We start from the raw sequence: 15,001 nt of genomic DNA, 5'->3' as shown, positions 1-15,001 counted from the left end.
CCTCCGCCTCCCAGGCTCAAGAGATTCTCCTGCCTCAGCCTCCCAGGTAGCTAAGATTACAGGCATGTGCCACCACACCTGGCTAATTTTCTTTTCTTTTCTTTTTTTTTTTTTTTGAGACGGAGTCTCACTCTGTCACCCAGGCTGGAGTGCAGTGGCTCGATTTCGGCTCACTGCAACCTCTGCCACCTGGGTTCAAGCAGTTCTCCTGCCTCAGCCTCCCAAGTAGCTGGGATTACAGGCTCCTGCCACCGTGCCCGGCTAATTTTTGTATTTTTAGTAGAGACGGGGTTTTACCATCTTGGCCAAGCTGGTCTTGAACTCCTGACCTCTTGATCCATCCACCTCGGCCTCCCAAAGTGCTGGGATTACAGGCGTGAGCCACCACGCCCAGTCCAACACTAGGCATTTTTAAAAAGGAAAAAACAATGGCATGTAATAAATGAATAAATAAATGGGGGGAAAAAAGGAGCATGACTTGTCTTTCTGTCTTGTCTTTAAACTCCTCAAGCTCAAAGGCCTTATCTAGGACTTCCCTATGTCTCCCACGGGGCACAGAGTAAGTGTCCAGTGAGTGTTGAAAGAACGACAACCACCTGGTGCCAATTGCCACAGGCAATGTGTAGCTGTTGTCACCACCCCAGCCCCACCCCAGTGGAGGCGTCCCTGAAGCACTTCTCCCCTGGCCTTCCTAGAGAGCGGCCCTGCCAGGATAATTACTCTGAGGCTCCAGTGCAGGAGAGGGAGGCTCCTTGTAAATGACCAGGCTACCCCATCCTCCCGACAGTGGCAGGCGCTTCCTGTTTGGGGTAGAAAGGAACCAGACACTTTCCTGTTAGCAGGTCTTTTAAGCAAAGCAGCAGATGCTGAGTAGGTCCTGGCCCAGCCTTTCAGGCCAGATGCCTGGTGGTTAGACAGCCTTTATGTGGAAGGGAAGTGGGGCACAGCGCCAGATTGGCCAGGCTTTTATTGTGCTCCTTGCAAGTCCCCTGGGTCCTGGTGTGAGTAAAAAACAAGAAGAGGCTGACGCCCTGCTAGACCATGATGAGAGTTAGGGAAGACGGGGCTGCTCTGAGACAGAGATCATTGCCAGGAGCGGAGATGCTCGTGTGACTGTCCTGGGGCAGGTTTGTGTATGTCATTTGCATGTGAGCGTGCTCCAGTGTGAACCTGTGCACAGAATGCATGACTGTGCTCTCAGGTCTGTGCACCCAATATCCAGCACTTTGTAGGATTTAACTTTCTTTTCTTTCAACAGAGTTTCGTTCTTGTTGCCCAGGTTGGAGTGCAATGGCGTGATCTCTCAGCTCACCAAAACCTCCACCTCCCGGGTTCAAGTGATTCTCCTGCCTCAGCCTCCCAAATAGCTGGGATTACAGGCATGCGCCGCCACCACGCCCGGCTAATTTTGTATTTTTTAGTAGAGATGGAGTTTCTCTATGTTGGTCAGGCTGGTCTTGAACTCCTGACCTCAGGTGATCTGCCCACCTTGGCCTCCCAGTGTGCTGGGATTACAGGTATGAGCCACCGCACCTGGCCAGATTTTTGTATTTTTAGTAGAGACGGGGTTTCACCATGTTTGTCAGGCTGGTCTCGAACTCCTGATCTCAAGTAATCTGCCCTCCTTGGCTTCCCAAAGTGCTGGGATTACAGGCTTGAGCCACCGCGCCCGGCTGTATTTAATACTTTCTGATTGTCTAGCTTGTTCCCCATTACACACTGGATAGCAGAAAAGGCAAGAGTTATTTCTCTCCCATTTTATAATGGCAGAAACTCAGAGAGGTTAGTTGACTTGCAAAAGTCACACAGAATGTGAAAAAGTTGAGATTCAACCCCAGGTTTATCTTGCTCCAAATTTCTTACTTTTTCCAGTCCTGTATGAGCGTGTGTGTACATGTACAGGGGGAGCAGACAGCGATGTATGCCTGTGAGTGTGACCCAGACTGCTGAGACCATATCCCCCGGTGCCAGAGAGAGGATATTTCCCATCCAGAGGCAGAGACGGTTGTTAGTCAGGGCTTCTGGAATTGAATCACAGCTAAAAATGCAGAGGCTATGGTCAAAAATGAATTTAAATTTTGACAGCAAAAGTCCTCACTACTCAGGAAAGCCTCCTCTTCAGTGCTCCCAACCTAACCTCATGTCTTCATTATTCCGCTAATTATTCCTCTGCTTATGTGTTTTTGAGACAGGCACTCTTGAGTGCCTGTCTCCGGAGCTCAGCATTCTTCCTGAGAAAATCTACATTGTGTTCCACACACTTCCTGGGGAGGAGGAAGGGGCAGAGACAAAGCTGATTGTTCCCCATATTACAAAGTGAGAAACTGAGGCCCAGAGGAACCTTGTCCAGGTTCACACATCCTGCCTGATTCAAGGGGTTCTGCTGTTGTCTTCTGTCAGCAGGAGGAAGGACTGGGAAGCAGCAGCTGCCAGACACTCCCCTGGGCAGGCAATGTGCCCAGGCCCTGGCATGAGTTCCACAGGATCCTGTCCACTCTGGGAGTGCTGGGAGGCACTGTGGATCTAAGCCAAGCCCCAATGCAGAGAGAGGGAAGCAGGAGAAGCAGCTCTCTTTGAAGAGGAGGTGTGAAGAGAACTACCAGCCAAGCTGGGTCAGGAATCTGCTCAGCCAAAACAGGGAGAGAAGGAAGGAGAGAAACAGACCCTGGGAAAACCTATCTTCCTCCTGGAAGTTGGTATTTACTAATCAGTAATTCAGTAGGTCTGGAATAGGGCTCTGGAATCTGAATTTTTCAGGTGATTCAATGCAGGTGATCTAAGAATCACATTTTATAAATTTGACTTGAGGCAGGATAGTGTAGTATTTATAGGCCCTAGATCTGGAGTTACAGCATCCAGGTTGAATTACAGGTTCCATTATAAGATCTGTGGCCGGGTGCAGTGGCTCACGCCTATAATCCCAGCACTTTGGGAGGCTGAGGCAGGTGGATCACCTGAAGCCCGGAGTTTGAGAACAGCCTGGCCAACATGGCAAAACCCCGTCTCTACTAAAAATACAAAAAAAAAATAGCCAGGTGTGGTTGCAGGTGCCTGTAATCCCAGTTTCTTGGGATGCTGAGGCAGGAGAATTGTTGGAACCTGGAAGGTGGAGGTTGCGGTGAGCTGAGATCGCACCATTGCACTCCAGCCTGGGCAACAGAGCAAGACTCTGTCTCAAAAAAACAAAACAAAACAAAACAAAAACATAAAACCATTATAAGATTTGTGACTCTGGACAAGTGATACAATCTCTCTGTGCCTCAGTTTCCTCATATTTAAAATTAGGATGCTTATAATAGTAGCTTTCTCATAAGGAAGTTGCAATGAGTCAATGACATGATTTATGTAAAGTACATACCACATATGTGGCCCATGTTAATCTCTCAACAAGTATTAATCACTATCATTTGTTCCAACTCCTCATTCCCATCCCCACACCCACTCCTACCAGAGGAGGAAATAATGATATTGGATTAATGTAGGGACTTGCCACCACAGTATTCTTTTGGATGTGGGTAATCTTTGGGTCATGGTTTGAGAATCCCTGATCCAAAGCCATTCTCCAGTCACTCTCCAGATACCCTTCCTATGAACTGAGTCTCTTGTCAATAAACTGCCCTGCTTTCATCTTCCTTTTCTCCTTGAACCCCCTCCCATCCTCCCAGCATCCACACAGCAAACTGCTGCCCACCCTCCCCACCCCATCCAAAGTGAATTTGGCTCAGGATATGTACTAGACATGAAAACATACAGCAAGTCACTTGTGGGGCTTCACAGGCCCTTGGATTTTGAAGATCACAGAATTTGGTGCTCTGGGATTTATGAGTAATCTTCAGAGGAAGAAGGGAACCGGAACCTCCTGCTACCCAAATTCAAACCATGGAAATATGTTATCTTCCCGGGAAAGAGACATCCTACGCAAAGGCAGGGTTGAAGTCCGGGCTAAGCGTATGGGTGGAGAAAGCTTTGTTCTGCATAAATTCTTGCAGGCAGTTTCGAGTCTGGATGGCACTTCAAGGTGACCACAAGCAGAGATGGCATAGGGAGAGGAAAGGATGGGATGAAATAATCCAAACAAGAACACAAAAGGAAAACAGAGAAAGTCAACTTTCAAATGCACAGTGGTGCTAGTTTGAGGGGTTCAGGGACCAGAGCTAGGCTGGGATGCAGAGAGAGGCAGGATCAGCTTTCGAAGTGGCCAAGCCTGTCTTCTCCCAGACATTCAGCCCTCCAGAGAACCATGACTTCTCCTTGTACCCTTTCTTCCCAGTGAAGCTGAAATGGAGAACCTCTGGGATGTGACACAGACATAGTGTGTCTCACTATGTTAGCCAGGCTGGTCTTGAATTCCTGGGCTCAAGTGATCCTCCCATCTCAGCCTCCTGAAACGTTGGGATTACAGGTATGAGCCACCGCGCCCGGTCAGAATAGACATTTTAGAGCAGGCATTCCCAGCCAGAACAAACATTTTAGAAACAGGCATTCCTGGCCGGGTGTGGTGGTGTGTCCTGTAGTCTCTGCTACTCTGGAAGCTGAGGTGGGAGGATGGCTTGAGCCTGAGAGGTCAAGCCTACAGTGAACCCTGACTATGCCGCTGTACTCGAGCCTGAGAATAAGAGCAAGACCCTGTCTCTAAAGAATGAAATAAAAAGAAACAGGCATTCCTTTGAGGGAGACTAACTGGAAACAGGCCCTGTTCACCTTCCAACCAACCAATGAAAAAGGGGCATCCATCCTGGGCATACCAATTTTTAAAAGGCACTTCTCTGGGCAAACCAATGAGAAAAAGGATGTGCAGATGCATCCCCATCAGGCAGCCGTAGGGTGTCTAGAGTTGAGGATGGATCTCTTTGCCATCTATGCCCCCTCTCTGAGGATGCCCTGTGCACATTCGTAAGAAGCATCCCTGCCTGGGTTGGTGCCCCAGAGATAGTGGATATGAGGCTGAACTGCCCCTTGCTCTTAGAGAGCTTCCAGCCTTGTCAGGCAACTAGTAGGAAGGTTCTCCTTCCTTCTGTGAGGTGGGTGTGGTGATGCATGCCTGTAGTCCCAGCTGCTCAGGAGGATCGTCTGAGCCCAGGAGTTTCAGGCCAGCATGGGCAACACAGCAAGACCCTATACTCAACATATATCCCCCCAAAAAGAACAGACTGTAACATGGCTGCCGATTCAAGCAAAACCCTGCAATGGACCTTGGGGAGGGAGCTTCTGAAGGAGAGTGAGATAGGATTACTAGATTTAGCAAATAAAAATACAGGACTCCAGTTAAACTTGAATTTCAGATTAATGAATATTTTAAAAAGTAAATGGGTGCTATGCAATATTTGGGACAGTTAACACCAAAAACTTATTCATCATTAATCTGAAATTCAAGATTAATTGGGCATCCTCTGTTTCACCTGGCAACCTTAGAGAGAAAGCGGGAGAGAGAGAGAATGTGTGTGTGTGTGTGTGTGTGTGTGTGTGTGTGTGTGTGTGTGTGTGGTTACAGGTATGGCATGACATATGGTGGCTTTTACCAATAGATGAATTTTGACAGGCCAGATAGCCCTGCTTTGGGCAGGGAGCTCTGATGATCATCAATTGGTAAGGACACTGTGGACCAAGCTGGAGTCAGACCTAGGTTTGCCAATTTTTTCTCCAGGCAGAATCTTTCCATCCCTTCTTCTATAAAATATTAAAAATTTAGTCGGGTACGGTGACACGTGCCTGCAATCCCAGCTACTCAGGAGGCTGAGATGGGAGGATTGCTTGAGCCTTGAAAGTCAAGGCTACAGTGAGCTGTGATCGTGCTACTGCACTCCAGCTTGGGCAACAGAGCAAGACCCTGTCTTAAAAATACATATGTACATATATACACACATAAAATGTCTATTAAAAGGGCTTTTTCCAGCTGGGCGCGGTGGCTCATGCCTGTAATCCCAGCACTTTTGGAGGCCAAAGAAGGTGGATCATGAGGTCAGGAGTTCGAGACCAGTCTATCCAAGATAGTGAAACCCTGTCTCTACTAAAAAATACAAAAATTAGTCAGGCGCGGTGGTGGGCGCTTGTAATCCCAGCTACTCAGGAGACTGAGGCAGGAGAATCGCTTGAACCCGGGAGGCGGAGTCTGCAGTGAGCCAAGATGGAGCCACTGCACTCTAGCCTGGGCAACAGTGCAAGACTCCATCTCATAAAAAAAAAGTGGGGATGGGGGGGCTTTTTCCAATTCCTCCACACAAGTGGTGTATTTTTCTAAATAGTATGAAAACATTGTGTGATACTGAGGCCCTGAGCCTTAGGGTTGGAACACAGCATTATTTTTGTTCAGCACTTTAGGGATTCCAGATTATTTTTACACACATTAACTCATCTAAATCCACAATGACCCCCAGAGCTCAGTATCATTTTCCATTTGCATTTTACAAAGTAGTGAATTGAGTAGAAGTGAGACAGCAACCAGCTCTCAGTTACACAGACAGATAATGAAAACAGTTTACTTTTTGCTCAATGTGAGTTTAGCAAAGGCTTACGCATAAACTGTTTCACTCCATCCTTGTGGGGTATATAAAATCAGACACTTTACACTCATTTTCTCTTTTCATCCTCATGCAACGCTGGGCACTAAATATCGTATGCTGTCATTTTATTGATAAGGAAACTGATGCTCGAAGTAGTTAAATCCTTCACCAAAGATCACACAGCTGCAGCCTACCCCTTATTAAGTGCACACTTCATGATGCCATGCACCCTGCTCAGTAATTTACAGGCATTGTTATCTCATTAAATCTCCCCAACAGTCACAGGATAACGATATTCTTATTATCCCATTTACTGATGAGAAAAGTGGGTTCAGAGAGGGTGAGTGACTGGTCTAACACCACACAGCCAGCAGGTGGCTGAGGCAGGACTCAAAGGGCTAGCAAAGGAGCAAGTCTGGAACGCAAACCCAGTTCTGACCCCAGCCCTGTGCTCCTTCTCTTACACCCCGACCCTGGGTGGGGGGCCTCGCTCCCAACCCAGCTGAAACAATCAACGACCCTCAGGTAGACCAAGACCTCTCTTCATCGGAGTCTTAGGTAGCCACGCTTGCCAGGAGAAGGCCTTTCTTCCTTCACCCTCCCTGGACAGATCCGGGTCAACTGGAGGTGGCGGGCGAGAGGACTGATCCGTAGGGCGGTGGCGGGCGCAGGGCGAGGCCGTGCAGCGAACGGAAGAGGCTCTGGGACCGCTGCGCTTTCCAGCGGCGGAGCGGGGTGGGTGGGGCGGGAGTGCCGGGCCTCCGCCCCCTCCGCCTGCCTTTCCTTCCTCCCTCCCTCGGTCCCCGGGGCCGGCGGACCCGCGGGCAGGCACTGCCCGGGCTGGACGACCTCTGGCCGGCTCCCGGCGAAGCGCGGCGGAGGAGCGGCCCAGCCGGCGGAGCTGGGGCACTGGCGAAACCCCGGGACAGTCCCACTCCGCGCGGGGTCGGCGCAGAGCATTGCCATCCCTGGGGTCCCGGACGCGGCTGACTGCTGGCTGGCTCCCTGCGCGCAGTAGCTCCTCGAGTCGGGCTGCATCAGAGGCAGCGAGATGGTCGCGCGCGTCGGCCTCCTGCTGCGCGCCCTGCCGCTGCTGCTGTGGGACCGCCTGGACGCCCAGCCCGCGGAGCGCGGAGGCCAGGAGCTGCGCAAGGAGGCGGAGGTACGCGGTGTGTACCTGGCGCAGAGCGGTGCGCGTGCTTGAGACCTGTCAGAACTCGGCAGTCAGGCCACCTGGCAGTCCCCTGTGAGCAGACAATCTGCGTTACCCTCCCCCGTCCTCCGCCCCCTTCGCACTTGAACATAAAGAGCCGGGCAGTTTTTTCCCCGTGCCGGGCTGGAACCACACAGGCACGCGGATCCGCACTGATGGGCTGGGGTGGGTGCAGAGACGAGACCGGACAGACAGACAAAAGCCCAGAGGGGACCTCCTACCCTAGTTTGGCACGGGGCCACTCTCCCTCACCACCTAGGCTGGGGAGAATGACGTTCATTCGTCGGGTGCCCCCGAACGGTGTGGAAGCCTCAGTTTGGTGCTGTGGAGAGGGTACCGCTGGCTGGCCGGGACGCGGAACACAGCGCTGGCTTCCTGGTCGGGGACCGTCGCTGACCTCAGGCTTGGGCAAGCCATTGAAACTGCTCAAAACTAGTTTCTTTGTGTGTAAAATGTCCAAGAGCAGTATACTCTCAAGAGTTGCTTCTAAGGAGCTTTAAACGGGGCTTCAGGACTGAACTTGAGAAAAGGGGGCAGGAACCTTAGAGAGCTCCCTTTCCATTTTCTTGCTTTGGACTCAACTTGCTTGCTGCAGGCTGCGCAAGGGGAATTTTTTTGTGAGGTAGGGGTGGGGATCAATATGGGGCATCTATTTTCTAGATAAAAGTGATTGTAGGCCGGACGCCGTGGCTTACGCCTGTAATCCCAGCACTTTGGGAGGCTGAGGTGGGCGGATCACCGTAGGTCAGGAGTTCGAGACCAGCCCGTCTCTACTAAAAATACAAAGATTAGCCGGACGTAGTGGCGGGCGCCTATAATCCTAGCTACCCGGGAGGCTGAGGCAGGAGAATCACTTGAACCCGGGAGGCAGAGGTTGCAGTGAGCCAAGATCCTGCCATTGCACTCCAGCCTGGGCGACAGAGCGAGACTCTGTCTCAAAAGCAAAGCAAAGCAAAACAAAACAAAACAAAACAAAATGATTGTAATAACACAACAGTATCGTTTCTTTTCTCCCCCTAGAGAAGCATGTCTGCCTGTGTTCTTACTTCTCAAGAATACGACCAGGGTCTACACTATTTTAAGGAGAAGGGATTTGAACAGGTTTTGTTTTGCTTTGTTTTAGTAGAGACGGGGTTTCACCATATTGGCCAGGCTGGTCTTAAACTCCTGACCTCAAGTGATCCGCCTGCCTCAGCCTCCCAAAATGCTGGGATTACAGGCGCGAGCCACCGCGCCCGGCTGGAATATGAACAGGTTCTGAATTACTGAGCTCAACGCTCTGCCCTGAAACTCTTGCTCCTCTAAGAGCTTCTTTCCTGCCCTCAAACTGCCCATTGAGAGCTTCTCAGTATCCTCCCTACTCCCCTTCCCTAGAAGGGCAAGCTGAATTTGGGGAAACTGCAGAATGAAGAGGGCCCTCTCTGAATGCCTCATCCTTCCATCAGCCAGCTCCCATCACCACTGGGTAATATTTGGAAATGACCCTGCTTCAACAAGGGATTATCTCTCGTCGCCTTCCACTCCTTCCCTTCCTAGCACTGGGCTCTTGCTCTGTGCTCTCTGCTTTCTCTGCACATTCAGAGAAGCACTTTGTTTCTCTGAATTGAGACTCTTACAACATCAAGTACAGAGTCCTTGCAGCCCCAGGAGAAGGCTTCTGTCTGCCAAGCCAAGTCTTGTTTAAGAGTCTCACCCCACCTCCCTGCAAGTTCGGGTCCCAGGCAATCCCTGGCAAGGGAACAGAGGCATATCTCTGCTGCTCATGCCTGTGGTGGCCCCAGATGGAGAGAATTTCATCTTGGGGTATGCTTGGGAAACTTAATATCCAGCAGATTTTCTTTCAGTCTATTTAACATAAATTGGGGGGAAGGGGATTTTTAACTCTGAGAACAAGAAAATATTTTAAAAGCATAAAAACTCTGGAAATGTGTAATGGGTGTGTATGTGTCTCTATATACCTATGCATGTACACATGTGTGTGTCTATATGTGTTTTTTATATGGGTAATTGCATGAGCTTCAGTGCCAGACAAACCCATATGTAAACCATGGATAACTCATTTAACCTCTATGAACCTCAGTTTTCTTCTCCATACAATGGGGGTTAATAATGCCTATTTCACAGGATTGTTGTATGGTTTCACTGAAATAACGTATGTACAATGCCTAGCACAGTTCATAGGATATAGAAAGCAGTCTATAAAAGGAAGTTGCTCTCAATGTTGTTATTACCTTTATCATGACTTTAGAGAATACAGCTTCGGCTTAAAGTCTGGGCTTGAAGACTAGCTCCCTCACGACAATAATACAGGACAAAATATGTAAGGCGACTATTTTCAGCATTGGACAGCAGACAGCACAGAGCTGCAATTCCTTAAGTGAGTATTTTAGTTACTATGACTACATTACAAATTACTCCCAAAACTTAGTGAAGTAAAACAACCATTTATTGAGTTCACAGATACTGTGAGTCGAAATTTCAAATAGGGCACATCAAGGCAGCTTGTCTCCATTCTACAGTGTCTGGGACTGGAATCATCTGAAGTGTGTTGATATCTGGCAGTCGATGCTGGCTGTTGGCTGGTGGCCTCAGTTATTTTTCACGTGGACCTATCCACATGGTCTGTCCATGTGGGCTAGTTTGGGCTTCCTTATAACATGGTGTCTGGCCCCTGGGGATGAGTGTTGGGAGTGGGGAGAAGAGAGAGGAACTATATCCTTTTTATGACCTACTATTGCTTCTACTGCTCTCTATTGGCTAGAGCAGTCACAGCCCCCTCCCAGGTTCAAGGGTAGGGAAGGTAGACCCCACAATTGCTGGGAGAAGTGTTAAAGTCATGTTGTGAGAAGAATGTAGGAATGGAAGATATTGTTGTGTCATTTAGGGAACAACCATCCACAGAAGGAAAACCCAGAAAGTGAGCCCCACAATTGCCCCCGTCCTTTGCTTGGAGACAATTCCCGACTGCAGTGCGGGGAACTAGACCTCAAGCAGAGCACAGCAGTCCTGCCATGCTGAGGGACAAAGCTCAGAGTTCAGGGCTGTTGAAGTAGCTGGAATCCGTGGAGCGGTGCATTACAGAGGAGAGAGCTATACTGAAGGGGGTTCCTATAAGTCTGTATGGGGTTCACTGCAAGTCCTTGCCTGGGGACTGTGCTAGCACGTGTAGGGTGAGACTGTGTGACACTTACCAGAGAACAGCTGCTATGTGATTGAGAACAGGAAATAAAACTGGAGAAGTTGAGCGGTTCTGGAAGATATCGGCAGTCTGGGCCAGCCAAAATGGAGAAACCTCTTCAGCACCCTGGGCATCTATCTGAAACACCAGCAATGCCATGCTTTAGGTGTAAGCACCATGAACTAGAGTAAGACCTACTCCAACAAAGCTTGGAAATGAGTAAACATAAAACACTTTTTTCCCTTGTCATAATTTCTGTAAAAGACAACTTCCTGCTTAAAGCAAAATAATAACATTGTAAATTGGACTTTATTTTTATTTTTTGAGACAGCTATGGCTCACTGCGGCCTCAGTCTCCTGGGCTCAAGTGATTCTCATGCCTCAGCCTCCTGAGTACCTGGAACTACAGACACGCACCACCATGCCCAACTAATTTTAAAATATTTTTGTAGAGATGAGGTCTCCCCATGTTGCCCAGGCTGGTCTCAAACTCCTGGACTTAAGCAATCCTCCTGCCTTGGCCTTCCAAAGTGCTGGGATTACAGGCTGGAATTCTACTATTCTACAACAGTAGAATTTTATTTACCCACCCCTGCTTCCCTTGGCCAGGTGCTGTGCCACTGTCGTAACTACTTCTTCTATGTGTATTTTAAAGTCCAACTTATGACTATGCCCCCTTATGGCCATAAGTTGGACTTTAAAACACATGTAAAAGTAACAGTTATGACAATGGCACAAGGCAAGCGGGGGCAGGTAAATGGAATTCTGCTATTGTAAGATTAGTACATTTGTGGCCAGGCACAGGGACTCATGCCTTTAATCCCAGCACTTTGGGAGGCCAAGGCTGGAGGATTGCTTGAGCCAAGGAGTTTGAGACCAGCCTGAGCAACATAGAGAGACCCTGTCTCTACACATTAAAAAAAAAAAAATTAATACATTTGTGAATTGGAATGTCAGTGTGAACTGGGAAATGGGATGTGTCAAGTGGGAAGTGAGAGATGGAGGTTTCACCATGTTGGCCAGGCTGGTTTTGAACTCCTGACCTCAAATGTTCTGCCTGCCTCGGGCTCCCAAATTGCTGGGATTACAGACTTGAACCACCATACTCAGCCTCTACAGATTAATTTCTGTGTACATATATTTGGATATCCTGGACATTTCATATAAATGGGATCATATTATATGTGGCCTTTTGGAACTGGATAGTTGGAAACTCTAACACTACTCTCCCAATAAAGAATAGAAGAAATAGAAAAAAAAAAATCATTCAGGATGTAGCAGACTTGAACAATACTGTAAACCTTCTTGACCTAATTGATGTTGATAGAAAACCACACTTGAGAACTCCAGATACACATTCTTTTCAGGTGCATATCAATAATTTACCAACTGAGACCATTAGGCTGGGCCATAAAATAAGTCTCTGTTCATTTAAAAAATTTAAATTTTGCAAAAGGCCAGGTATAGTGGCTCATGCCTATAATCCCAGCACTTTGGGAGGCCAAGGCAGGAGGATCATTTGAGGTCAGGAGTTGGAGACCAGCCTGACCAACACGGTGAAACCTCATCTCTACTAAAAATAGTAAAAATTAGCCAGGCATAGTGGCAAACGCCTGTAATCTCAGCTAGTCGGGAGGCTGAGGCAGAATTTCTTGAACCCAGGAGGCAGAGGTTGTAGTGAACGGAGATTGTGCTGCTGCACTTCAGCCTGGGAAACAGCGCCAGGCTCTGTCTCAAAAAAAAAAAAAAAAAAAAAAAAAAAAAAAAAAAAAAAGCCGGATGCTGTGGCCCATGCCTGTAATCCCAGCACTTGGGGAGGCTGAGGCGGGTGGATCACTTGAGGTCAGGAATTTGAGACTAGCCTGGCCAACATCGTGAAACCCCGTCTGTACTAAAAATACAAACATTAGCTGGGCGTGATGGTGTGTGCCTGTAATTGCAGCTACTCGGGAGGCGGAGACAGGAGAATTGCTTGAAACCGGGAGGCGGAGGTTGCAGTGAGCCGAGATCGCCACTTCACTCCAGCTTGGGCAACAGAGCGAGACTGTCTCAAAAAAAACCAAAAAAACAAAAACAAAAAAAACAAAAACGCGGGGCGCGGTGGCTAAAGCCTGTAATCCCAGAACTTTGGGAGGCTGAGGCGGGCGGATCACGAGGTCAGGAGATCGAGACCATCCTGGCTAACACAGTGAAACCCCGTCTCTACTAAAAAAAAATACAAAATACTAGTCGGGCGAGGTGGCGGGCACCTGTAGTCCCAGCTACTCGGGAGGCTGAGGCAGGAGAATGGCATAAACCCGCGAGGCGGAGCTTGCAGTGAGCCGAGATCTGGCCACTGCACTCCAGCCTGGGCGACAGAGCGGGACTTCCGTCTCAAAAAAAAAAAAATTAAATGCTGCAAATTGTGTTTTCTTACCAAAAACAGAACTAATTTTAAAATCAGTAGCAATAAGCCATCTAGCAAAGCCCCAGATATTTGGAAATTAAACAACACACTCCTAAATTACTCATGAGTTGATTCAGAAATCATCAGAGCAATGAAACTAAATAATAATGAAAATACAACATTTATATCGATATTTGTGAGATGCAGCTAAAGCAGAGCTTTAAATGAAATTTACAGCTTTAAATTCCTATAGTAAGAAAGAAGAAAAATTTTAGGTCAATGATTTAAGCTTCCACTTTAAGAATCTGAAGAAAGAACAAATTAAACCAAAAGGGCACAGGAAAGAAAGAAATAATAAAAAGCAGCTGTGTGATCATAGGTAGTTCCTTCACTTGGCTGCAGTTTCCTCTCCTGTAACATAAGAGGGCTAAATTTCCTTTTTTTTTTTTTTTGAGACGGAGTCTCGCTCTGCCGCCCAGGCTGGAGTGCAGTGGCCGGATCTCAGCTCACTGCAAGCTCCGCCTCCCGGGTTCACGCCATTCTCCTGCCTCAGCCTCCCGAGTAGTTGGGACTACAGGCGCCCGCCACCGCGCCCGGCTAGTTTTTTGTATTTTTTAGTAGAGACGGGGTTTCACCGTGTTAGCCAGGATGGTCTCGATCTCCTGACCTCGTGATCCGCCCGTCTCGGCCTCCCAAAGTGCTGGGACTACAGGCTTGAGCCACCGCGCCCGGCTGAGGGCTAAATTTCTTAAATGACTTCTAAGATTCTCTCTAGCTCTAACACTGTTTGGCTTTGGTGTGCTTGTATGCTTGTGCCTCTATGTATGTGTGTGCTTGTGTGTGTGTTTACATCATCTGCCTTTGTGTCCATGTCTGTCTGTCTGGATGTGCCTGTGTTCTCAAGTCTCTGGGTGTATTCCTGTACCCTGTGTACATGGCTCTATGTGTCCCCTGTGTGCACACAATGTAACAAAGTCGAGGCCTTTCCAGAGTGGGCTTTGCCAGGGAGGAGACTAACTGCTTACAAAGCTGTGTTGTGAACAAACAAGTTCATTGTTGCCCACTTAGGAAAACTAGAGCTGCTGACAGCACTAGTAAGTAGGAAGAGCATACACTGCTGAGTTGCAAGATTGAGAATTAACGGATGACATCATCACCCTGTCCCCCACTCCCATTCCAAGCCAGACACTGTCCTGTGCTTGGGTGACACAGATTCCTAAGGGATCTATCTAATATTTGCTTTGCTTGGACCTTCTTTAGAACAGCCAGGCAGTAGTTTCAGGACCTGCCTTCCACTGGGTGGTCTAGCTATATCTGTACAGCTACTCCCAGTGTGCCAGTACAAGGAGCTGGATAGTTTGTTTCTCCAGGGAGACACTGAAGCTTCTGTGGAGTATCCACCCCCAGATGCAGTGTCTGTTTCTTATACCCCAGAGCCATTCATTTGACTTTTCGTGAGTCAGAAACCCAGAAGCCTGGGTGTGGAAGCTGTTCCCAAGAACTCGGCTCAGTGACTCATGGGTACAGGGTGAAGAGAAGTGCAGAAGAGGCTCTGAAGGGTTCTAGAGGACCACAGTTGGTGGAAAAGCACTTGTCTAGCAGATTACCAGGATTTGGGGAGTGGAAGCATGACCCTAATAGCAGCGAGAGATGGTTGGAAAATATCTCCTTAAACCCACCCTTGATCAAGGCATTATTTTGTGCCCTAAACTTAGCCCCACAAG

General features: G+C 48.4%; 2 protein-coding genes across 7 annotated transcripts in view; one reads left to right on the top strand and one right to left on the bottom strand.

Moving 5' to 3' along the window:
* Positions 1-15,001, top strand: part of MMP28 (matrix metallopeptidase 28) — a 42,530-nt gene that overhangs the window by 4,786 nt on the left and 22,743 nt on the right. For 3 of the 6 annotated variants that reach the window (XR_012425538.1, XM_045376129.2, XM_005583474.4), the window contains exon 1: positions 7,306-7,662. The exons of 2 other annotated variants lie outside the window; for them this stretch is intronic. Coding sequence is in view for 2 of the 4 variants with exons in the window: in XM_045376129.2 (XP_045232064.2) it covers positions 7,552-7,662 (111 nt within the window). In the remaining 2 variants the exon portion in view is untranslated. Of the gene's footprint in view, positions 1-7,305; positions 7,663-9,961; positions 10,091-15,001 lie in introns of those variants that run through there. One more of the 6 variants, XM_045376130.2, reaches the window with a different exon arrangement.
* Positions 10,142-15,001, bottom strand: part of C16H17orf50 (chromosome 16 C17orf50 homolog) — a 29,658-nt gene continuing 24,798 nt past the window's right edge. The window contains exons 4-5 of the transcript XR_010581779.2: positions 10,905-11,029; positions 10,142-10,384 (exon numbers count right to left, since the gene is read on the bottom strand). The gene's annotated coding sequence lies outside the window, so the exon portion shown is untranslated. The remainder of the gene's footprint in view (positions 10,385-10,904; positions 11,030-15,001) is intronic.

This window comes from Macaca fascicularis, chromosome 16 (genome assembly GCF_037993035.2).
Source record: "Macaca fascicularis isolate 582-1 chromosome 16, T2T-MFA8v1.1".
Taxonomy (NCBI): Eukaryota; Metazoa; Chordata; class Mammalia; order Primates; family Cercopithecidae; genus Macaca; species Macaca fascicularis.
The sequence above is the reverse complement of the archived record's forward strand: the minus strand, read 5'-3'. Positions and strand labels throughout refer to the sequence as shown.